The sequence below is a fragment of the Pundamilia nyererei genome, unplaced genomic scaffold (genome assembly GCF_000239375.1).
Source record: "Pundamilia nyererei isolate P.nyererei 1_Seehausen unplaced genomic scaffold, PunNye1.0 scaffold00132, whole genome shotgun sequence".
Classification (NCBI taxonomy): Eukaryota; Metazoa; Chordata; class Actinopteri; order Cichliformes; family Cichlidae; genus Pundamilia; species Pundamilia nyererei.
This window is the reverse complement of record NW_005187533.1, coordinates 236,423-246,180: the sequence shown is the minus strand read 5'-3', so window position 1 is coordinate 246,180 and position 9,758 is coordinate 236,423. Positions and strand designations below refer to the sequence as shown.

Here is a 9,758-nt window from a genome sequence, read left to right as displayed (position 1 = left end):
GATCCTCTGGATGCAGCAGAACAAACTCCTGCTACTATGGTTCCCTTTTAGTTTTGTCCTGTTAGAATCATCAGACCTCGATCCTCTGATCTGTCTACCAGGCCGCTTCCCGTCTCCTTCAGCGCCTGGAAGTAAGACGATCTGCGACCGGCTCAAAACAGGAAGCACTGCAGGAAGCAGCCGGCCTCTCAGTTTCCTCAAATGTTGTCCGGGAAACTGAAGTGTTTACCCAGCATCCTCTCTGGTAGATGTTAAATCTAGCTCTCCTCACATGTTAAATCTGAGCACCCTGTACATTACTGATGAAGGATTCCTGTGACCCACTTACAAGCGCACCCTCATGCGGATCTCGTCTCTCTCCAGGACCTCATCGCAGGTCTTCCCAACATGCTGCTTCCACTGGACGTGGCACTTTCGACAGCTCTCCTAAACAGAAGAAGAAGAAAAAAAAGACAGGAAGGGGATGTTGAGAAAGAGGGTGCTGCTTCTGTGCTTTTCTCATCAAAAGTCAGGAGATGCATCCACCCATAGTTTTCCCATTAATGCTGAGCAGGCGGTGTAGGTGGGTATTACACTGCAGTCAGAGTGTCTCCCACACACACATACACACACACACACCGCTGCCTCTGCTCAGCATGCTGCTGGTGCTGCCACTGCAGGGACTCGGGGCTTGCACGGTTAGGTGTGGCTCTCTCTCTGCATGACTGCAGCGAGAGCGCTCGCCGCTGACTGCTCGGTTGCCTAGAAACAACGACTCCAGGCTCCAACCTTTCTCCGTCTCCTCAGCCAAAAGCGCTAGGTTAAAGGGATGTTGGGGAGTGGCGGGGTGCAGGCGGCTCAAGACTCCCACTCTTCCTAACCCTTAGCTAAGTGGTGTCACCATAAATATTTGAGCCCCTCATCTAATATTAAACAGTGTGACAGCTGATGCAGCAAAGCATGATCCACATCTCCACCGCTGCTGCTGCTGCTGCTGCTGCACCTTCCCTCTGTGTCCTGTGACCTCCTCACACATCCTCCTTTCACTGGGGGATTTTTTTTGTTATCATGCATGTAAGTCAGAGCTGATTTCACAATATTCAGTGGGACAGCTCTGCATGAGTAAGGTCAGCCAGAGGGTGGTGGGGGAGAATCTATGGTTTTGGTTGGTGCTTGAGTGATGAGTGCTCCCTAAAAAAAGGCACAAGATCTGGATCTAGTTTAGTTGTTTCTTCAAAAAGAGAAAAAAAACATTCTGAATAAAACTGATATAGAGATGAAAAGCACGGATTCAAACCATATGGAGGTTTGGGGTTCATTATGTCAATTATTATAAAGACCCAGTGACCTAATGGATAAGGCAACAGCGTCCGGGGTTCAGGATTGTGGATTCAAATCCCATCTGGACTACATTTTGTCAATTTCCCAACTGTGGAACTAATAAAAGTGATATTAACTTATCTAACTGAGAAGCAAAGACATTAGAAACACTGTGTGACGCTCATCTTGTAACTTGTGTTCTGCTAATAAGCTAATAAGTTGCCAATAAGTCTCCCCGACAGCAGTGGTCTCCCAAGAAGATAACTGCAAAACTGGAACATCTCCGGGACCCCGAGAAAGTGTTTAAGGTGCTGACTCAACCTGACACAACCAAGTCAAGAAAAGCCCAATCATCCACACACACAAAATATGATGTCTCAGACGTCACAAAAACATGTTAATCTGCAGGCCGGCTGATGTAATCATGCAGACGAGTGAAAGCTAAAGAGGAAAATTCCCCTATAGTCTGTAGTTAGAGAATAACTGTTAGAGATTACAGAAGCGGAATAAACAGGAAAAGCTCAGGTGGAAGAAATATTCTGCTTAAACCTCAAAAGAAAAGAGCCAGAGTGAGCATTCCTGGACTCAAGTGTCACAAAACCCCCCAAATCAAAACAAGAAAACGCCAGCTCACACAAAGCCAGACAAGGGCGAGAACGACAGAACGATGAGAGATCGCCCCCTAGTGGTGACATCGAGGCCAAGGAACGAGGAGAGCAGAGCGAGCGCGCCTGTCCGAGACCTGTTTGACAAGACACTGAAAACCAGGAACACACCTGAGTTCTTATAGTGCAGCTAAAAATACAGCTGCTGATGTCACAGCCAAACCTCGAAGGGGGTGTGTCGTCCACGCCTTCACTTACACACAAACGCACGCACGCACGCACACACGCACACACACACACACACGCACACACACACACACGCACACACACACACGCACACACGAAAGAAAAAGAGACGAAAAAAAATTGAAGCAGGCTGAAATGTGACAGAGGTCACAGAGATAAACACACAGCAGCAGCACCACAAGTTTGTCTTTTTCACCCTCTCTGCATTCATTAGTTCACACTCACTGCTCCTGCTATTTTTTCCCCAGCATGTTCCAGCTCGCCTTACTCCTTCATTCACTGCTCTCCTTTTCTGCGTGCCACTCCCTAACAGCACCTCCTTCCTACTTTCATTCATATTTTGCGTCTCCTCTAAATCTTTTTCTTCTTCTCTTGCGGTGGACGCTACAGCAGCCCTTATAAGGATGTGCACAGCTTCTGATGGGCTTGTAAGGGGATGTGTGTGTCTGTCAGTGTGTGGCTTTTGCTGCAATCAAACTCGAGTGGCATTTCGAATGGCAGGAAGGAAGAGGTTAAATCTGACATGACAAGCCATAAGCTTGTTGCTTGCAAACCCGTCACAGGACTTGCTCCTTTGAGAAAATTCATCTGATCTACAGGAACAGCAACACCAAGACTGCAGTGTACAGATTTGCACAGTGCTTCCACTTCCAGTGTCTCACATATCACATTCCTCAACAAGTAATCATGCACAGGCCGGGGACAAACCTGTGCAAATGTCCTCACAACCACATGTGGAATATGTTTGTGTAGGTCAGACAGAGCCAGGACAGATTGGGAGAAAGAAAAAAAAACTGAAGGAGAGGACAGAATCTGGGTCAAATTTGATGAGAACCACATTTGAAATGGACGAGGAAGTGTGACCGACCAGTCAGAAACCAGTATGAGGGGAGTGGACAGTGTGGCTAGCCAATGAGACGGCGGTGTGGAAGAAGGCGGGTGGGCTTACGGAAGTGTGTCAGTTACATAATGAGGCCCCGCCCTGCTTGAGCGGGCTGTGGGGTAGACTGTACAGTGTGTGTATGGGAATAAAAAACACACACACGTGAAAACAAGAGGAATTAACACCTCAATATCACCCGTCTCTTATTAAACACTGGTGATAGTACCAGCGTGTGTGTGATGGGGGTTTCCAGGTAACAACACACATCCCAATTCTAAGTGGAAGTGGAAGCAGCTTTTTGCGGCATACATAAGCAAACATAACAGAGCTTAAACGTGCTGGCTTTAAAAGCTGACTGAATTTGCACTGCAGACGAATCACTGAGCAAGGATCAGACCCAGAGTTATCTGGAGCATGTCTAACTTTTACGTCTCTGGGTGTGTGTGTGAGCTTGTAATGAGGTGCAGCTGTGCAGTGATGCTGCAAGGCCAGCAACTGTAAGCCTATGGCTCCACCTACAGGCTGCTGGCAGGAATTGCATTGGATTTCTATTCTTCACTGCCTGAGGCGAAAATCTGCAACAAATGCAAGCATAAGGAGGCATCTGAGAGCCACGTGCTAATAGAGAAGCTATGGTAAAGACAAAACGCTACTGTGGAGCCACAAGTAAGAAGAACTAGTCCAGCTTGGGCCAAGTCAGCAGATGTAGGATTACAGAAGAGGTTTGCTATGGAGGAAAAACCCTGCTGGCACATGGAAAAGCTCAGGTGTAATTAAGAATCTGGTTAAAACCTCAGTTTTAGTTTCCTCCAAAGTTTCTATAAAATCTTTTAAAAAGGCCTCTGGGAAAGTTGATGCTGGAAACACCCTAAAATACCAAGGCAGCAGAAATGCTGAGGAGGATAACTCACATGACTCATTTCTTACCGTTTCAATGTGGTGTCTGCACTGCTTTGAGAGCCGTTTAAAGGGCAAACAAGTCTTACACTGATGTCTCACAGCCCTCTGAAACTAAAACAGGGTTTGCTCAAACACAAAGACAAAGTGCTGCTCTTGTATGAAAACAAATTAAAAAGTTAAGTATATCCCATTTTCAAAACAGAAAATGACAAAAAGGAAAAATATTTTACACTTTGGAAGAGACTTTTTAAATATGTGCTTACACCACAGGGACATGCTACACCATGAAGCCAATTCACAACAACCTGTTTCACAAGCCTGAATATGAGAGCTACTGGCAGCGTCGGGCATTTAATAAAATGTTTTTTCTCTTGACTTGTCTGAGTCCAGGTTCTGTGGGCAGCACTCTCAGCAGAGACACCCAGAGCACCCTCCTCTCCCAGCTCATCTAGGAGAGATTCAGTCTGTCCACTGTCCCTACTCCAGGGACTCCGCTCTTTAGGAGGTACCCAGAACACTTCACCTGTGAGGGGTCCGGCATCCTAGTCAGATTTCCAAACAACCTCAACCTGCTACCTTTGCTGTGAATGACAGCTCTACCCAAACGCCTGCACTGCTCCCACTGTCCCTGATGACGAGCTCAGACTCCCTTCAGACGAAGCTAATTCCTGCTGCTTGTATTTGCGATCTCATTCGTTCATTCATTTGGTCATCCACTGTCACCAGAGCTTGTGACCACAGATCTGCTCAGTCACACAACAGTGCCTGTACAGATTGCGAGCTTTACAGTTTTACTAATGTTTATGTGCAATGCCGCCATCTTGGATTGTTAAATTGGGGCTGGTGGGGTTGCTTCAACTGGGAAGTCTGACTTGAAGGGCTGTTCAAGTCGAAAATTTCAATTGGGAACTTGGAAATTCTGACTTCAAACAGAACACACCAGAAGAACCATGTCCTCAGTCTTTGAGGTGCTAATTCGCCCCTCTCCACTTCACACTTGGCTGCAAACTGCCCCAGCACAAGCTGGAGGGGCTCGCCCGATGGAGCCAGAGAAACAACATGATCTGCAAAAAGCAGAGAGGTGATCCTGAGACCACCGAACTCGATACCATCGACTGCACCTAGAAATGAAAACTTGTCTTTTCTTCTTGACCGTGTTTCTACAAGTCTCACAGACCTGATCTGTGCGGGCAAGATCCTGCAGTTTGCCTGCACTGTACAGACTGGCCTTCTGCCGTGAAACTGGTTGAGCTCACCAGCTTTAGAACCATGTTCTCCGTCCATGGCTACCAATTGGTTTGAAAGCGATTGCACTACTCCTGCTTCTCTTTCTTCTGCTTGGTCTTTTAGCCTTTTTCTGTCAACTACTTTGTTAGCTTGCAGGTTTGATCTGTGTTTTTCATCATGTACTTGTGCGATGTTTTGTTGGCCAGATTAAAATCTTCAAACGGCCCAAATCTGGCCCACGGGCCTTCAGTTTGACATGAAAATTGAAAGAATGCGAGCTCATCGGTTAATGGAGGGTTTGACCTTATACCACTGTGCGAGGAGTCACACATTTTTCTTGTATGGCTACTGACATAACCCCCTCCCAACTTCTCTCCTACCTTTGAGGGAATGCAAAGATAGCAGAGGTGTGTGTGTGTTTGCTTCTCTTTACAGTTGTGAGCAGGAGTGAGTGTGAGACGTTTACAGAAGCAGAGCTCACAGAAAAACAGAGGAAAACGGGAGGGTTGTACTTATGTGGGGAAAGGAGCGTAAATGAGCCTGTGTGTGTTTCTGCCAAATAATGAAGGTTTTTTTTTTTTTGGCCTGGAATTTGTGCGACAACTCCGGCAGACAAAGAGCATCGCCTCCCCCTGCATTCCTCAGACAGAGGGAGGAGGCCCCGAGATAAACAGAGAGGGAGCCAGAGGTGGCGACCTCGCCACATGGAACGGTTCATCATTTCCAAAAGCTGCTCATCAATCTCTCCTCTGCCTCTCTCTCTTATGCATGTCGGGCTTCGTGTCCAGGCTGCACGGAGATGATTTATAGGTAGACACCATTTTGCTGTCACGACGCTCTGAATTATTCACGATTCAGTCGTCCACTCTTGGTTTGAAAATTTAGATTAGATCTTCTGTGCCGTAAGTACTCTTACCCAGGGTCACATCAGAAGATGTGCAGATGAGTGTCGACCTACTTTGGTGTACACTTCTTTGCGAGAGTGTTGAATTTACTTTGTAAACAGAGAGAGAGCAGAACTCACCTTGCGGCACCGAGGGTTGGGACAGCTAAACAGAGACATGTCTTTGTCCAGCAACGCTGGGAAGTTGCAAAACGGACACCTGGAAGAGATCAGAGAGGAAAAATGAGCTAGACAAAGCAGCCAGATCTTCAACATCCCACATTAGGAGAGACAAAGTGCTAATCATAAATAGGTTAGGCTGCAGCTAGCTATTATCAATCTGTGGACCATTTTCTCACGGCAATTTCTCTAAGCCCCCCTTCCTTTCGTTCTGTAAAAGTGAAGATGAACCATACTGAACATGAATCCAGTCTGTGGGAGAACCTCAGCTGACTGGCTTTTGCATTACAGCTGAAATATTTTCTACTGTTTCTGTTTGCATCACCTGATTTGAATTTCCACCCACCCATGTTGTCGTGTAGACTTTGAATCTACTCCTGATGCTTTGTGTTTGCTTTGAACACATGATTAGCCCATGAGCCGAAGTTCTAGCCAATATTTAAAAAGTTTGATTTTTTTAAATGAAAATTTTACATTTTCAATAAAGGCTGGAGGCCACTTCTGCAAAATGACAGGGGGCTCAGCAGCCAGTTATTAAAAAATAACTGATTATCATTTATCATGATTTAATTTCATTCAGTTATATTTTTATAGCACTGAACAGTTGCCTCGAGGCGCTTGGTAAGACCCTGCAATAGGACAGAGAAAACCCCAACGAAACAAATCAAACGACCCCCTCAAAGCAAGCACTTGGCGACAGTGAGAAGGAAAAACTCCCTTTTAACAGGAAGAAACCTCCGGCAGGACGAGGCTCAGGGACGGGTGGCCGTCTGCCAGTTGGGGCGAGGAGAAGGAGACAGGACAAAAGACAGACAGAGAGCCAGAGATTAGTAATAACTGATGACTGCATGCAGAGGTGTGTATAAACAGAGTGAGTGTGAAAAAAGGTGAGTGAAGAACACACACTTGCAGTGCATCATGGGAAGCAGCCTAGGCTTATTGCAGCATGGTCACCAGGGTCACCTGAAGCCCTAACTACAAGCTTTATCTAAAAGGAAAGTCTTAAGCCTAATCTTAAAAGTAGAGAGGTTGAATCCAAACTGGGAGCTGGTTTCACAGAAGAGGGGCCTGAAAGTTGAAGGCTCTGCCTCCCATTTTATTTTCAAATATCCTAGAAACCACAAGTAAACCAGCAGTCTGAGAGCGCTCTGTTGAGGTGGAATGGTACTGTGACGTCTTTAAGATAAGACAGGGTCTAATTATTCAAGGCCTTGAACTTTAAACTTAAACTTTAAATACTGAACAAACATTAAAATGCCCACCATTCATTTTTAAAATAGTGCATTTTCAAATTAACTGACTTTTTAGTGTTAACTTAGTAGAAAGATTGGACACCAGGCTAAAAGATGAGCCTTATGTCCCTACAGCCCGTAATTCTATCCATCTGTAAACATTGCTGGAATCTCTTTATTCAATTTTATTAAGTCAATTAAAAATCTGTTTGTGGACAAACTGGCACCTCGAGTTATCAGTTACTTTATTATACCTATAAATCTGGGAGCAAAGAAAAGCAGAATCCAGCTACAGAGCTACCCCCACACACACTTACCTCACTAACTCATCTGCACAGGTGGCAGCAACCGCCTCCTCCGCCTGCCTCTCGTAATATTTACACAGTATATTCTCTGGTAGGACCTTCTCCAGCTCACACACAGGGTAGGAGCACGGGCAGCCCCCCTCCATGCAGCTCAGGTCCGACTACAAGAAGAGGACGGAGCGCGACTTCATTACAGAGCAGAGACGCTGCACGTTCACAGCCACCTCCAGTTTAACTGACCATTATTATGACACATTATTAGGTACAACAGTGCGCTCAGATGAGGCGGATGAAAAACACGACAACCTTTTATGCAATACAGGATACACCAGTACCAGCAACAAGGCACCTAATAAATGGGAAAGTCTTTATTTTCACAATAATACATGGACAACAAACATTGATGATATGCGAAATCTGTGCCCCAGCTCATATTCAATCTTGACATTTATTTGACAGCTCATCACTCAAAGAGGTGTGTATTATTATGGGATTAGTCAATTATAGTTGCCAAGCAACATTACCAGTTAAGTCGTATTGAAAACAGAAAATGTCTGCGTGTACCTTCCCAGAGCCGAACACCGCCTCCTGAGCGTATTTGACCAGGCACTCTTTACAGAACAGGTGACCGTCCGAACACTGCGTCATCTTCTCAAAAGCAAACTCCCCAAAACAGCAGCCACACTCTATCAGCTGACCATCCTGGAAAAACAATCGGAACACATCATAAGTCAAAAACCTCACATTATGCAGAAAATCCTGACAATATCTAAAATGAACCTCGAATGAAACCAGCACATTCTGCAAGCTAACAAGTTTTATACTGGATTTATTATGATTATTTCTGAAATAGAGAATATGAGGCAAAAACAGACATTGTAGAATTCTAAAAAGCTTAAATTTCAGTATTTTCTACCACAAAAGACCACATTTATTCTTCAACACAATCTGAGCTCTCTTAGGCAGCTTTCTTGTCATTTCTTTAAGTCATCTTCAGGAATAGTTCTCCAGGTTTCTTTAAGGACATTCAAAGCTCTTCTTTGGATGCTGACTGCCTTTTGTTTCAATCCATGACTGATACTTTCCATTGTGTGGTTTTATATCTAGGTTTATTTAACTGCATTGCTGGTGTGTTTGGGATCACTGTCATGCTGAAAGGTTAACTGTTTCAGGTTAGATACTGAGTAAGATCATCAATAGCTTCTCAACAGCCACCCTTCCACAAAGACCATTTCTGATGATCCTTCAGTGGATTAGTTGGATCTCTCAGGTCCTGTGTCAGATCCTTGCTTATGTCTTCAGGACACGACTTTCAGACACTGAAATCTGCTGTAGATACTTCTTTAGACCTACCACTTCTTCTTTCATCCTCCACTTCTCCAGTTTCCGCACTGCTGACCAAGCCAAGCTAGACAAGCTTTCAGGTAATACTTTGGGAATCACGTTATATTCAATTTTATGCCTGTCAAACTGTGTTGTAGGTATTTAGCATTTTTAGCAGATTCAGCGAAAGAAATGGGAACAAATAAGTTTTTTGTGACAGGCTGCTGGTAAAAAATTGGCTAAAGATACAATATAAAACTGGTTCTAAGCAAAGTTATCTGTTATGTGTAGGCACAGCACTGGTGTCACAGAAGCTGCCTTATTATCATTATCATTATTATTAATACTATTATTATTGTTGTTTAAAAGCTTGATTGAAATGAGTGAAAAGGCAGCCAAATATCCAAAGAAAAAATGTAAGAGCTTTTTAAAGCCGCAAAACCCCGTTAATTAAAAAAAACAAAAACAAACGTCTGGCTCCTTGGCAACACTATAAAAAGAAATGAGGGGTGTCTCAAGACTTATTCACAGCACAGTGTTATCTGGAAACATCACTGAAAAGCCACTTTAGACTGAATCAACAGATAGAGTCCTATAGATGAATCCTACCTTTTTATACTCATCTTCATTGACCTGAAGAGCAAGGAGGAAGTCCTCATGCTGGGGAGAGAGAGA

At 44.6% G+C, this 9,758-nt stretch overlaps 1 protein-coding gene across 2 annotated transcripts in view; it reads right to left on the bottom strand.

Moving 5' to 3' along the window:
• Positions 1-9,758, bottom strand: part of rnf216 (ring finger protein 216) — a 19,860-nt gene that overhangs the window by 2,118 nt on the left and 7,984 nt on the right. For both annotated transcript variants that reach the window (XM_013913446.1, XM_005743475.2), the window contains exons 10-14: positions 9,693-9,743; positions 8,325-8,462; positions 7,773-7,921; positions 6,185-6,263; positions 329-426 (exon numbers count right to left, since the gene is read on the bottom strand). In XM_013913446.1, the coding sequence (XP_013768900.1) occupies positions 329-426; positions 6,185-6,263; positions 7,773-7,921; positions 8,325-8,462; positions 9,693-9,743 (515 nt within the window). The remainder of the gene's footprint in view (positions 1-328; positions 427-6,184; positions 6,264-7,772; positions 7,922-8,324; positions 8,463-9,692; positions 9,744-9,758) is intronic.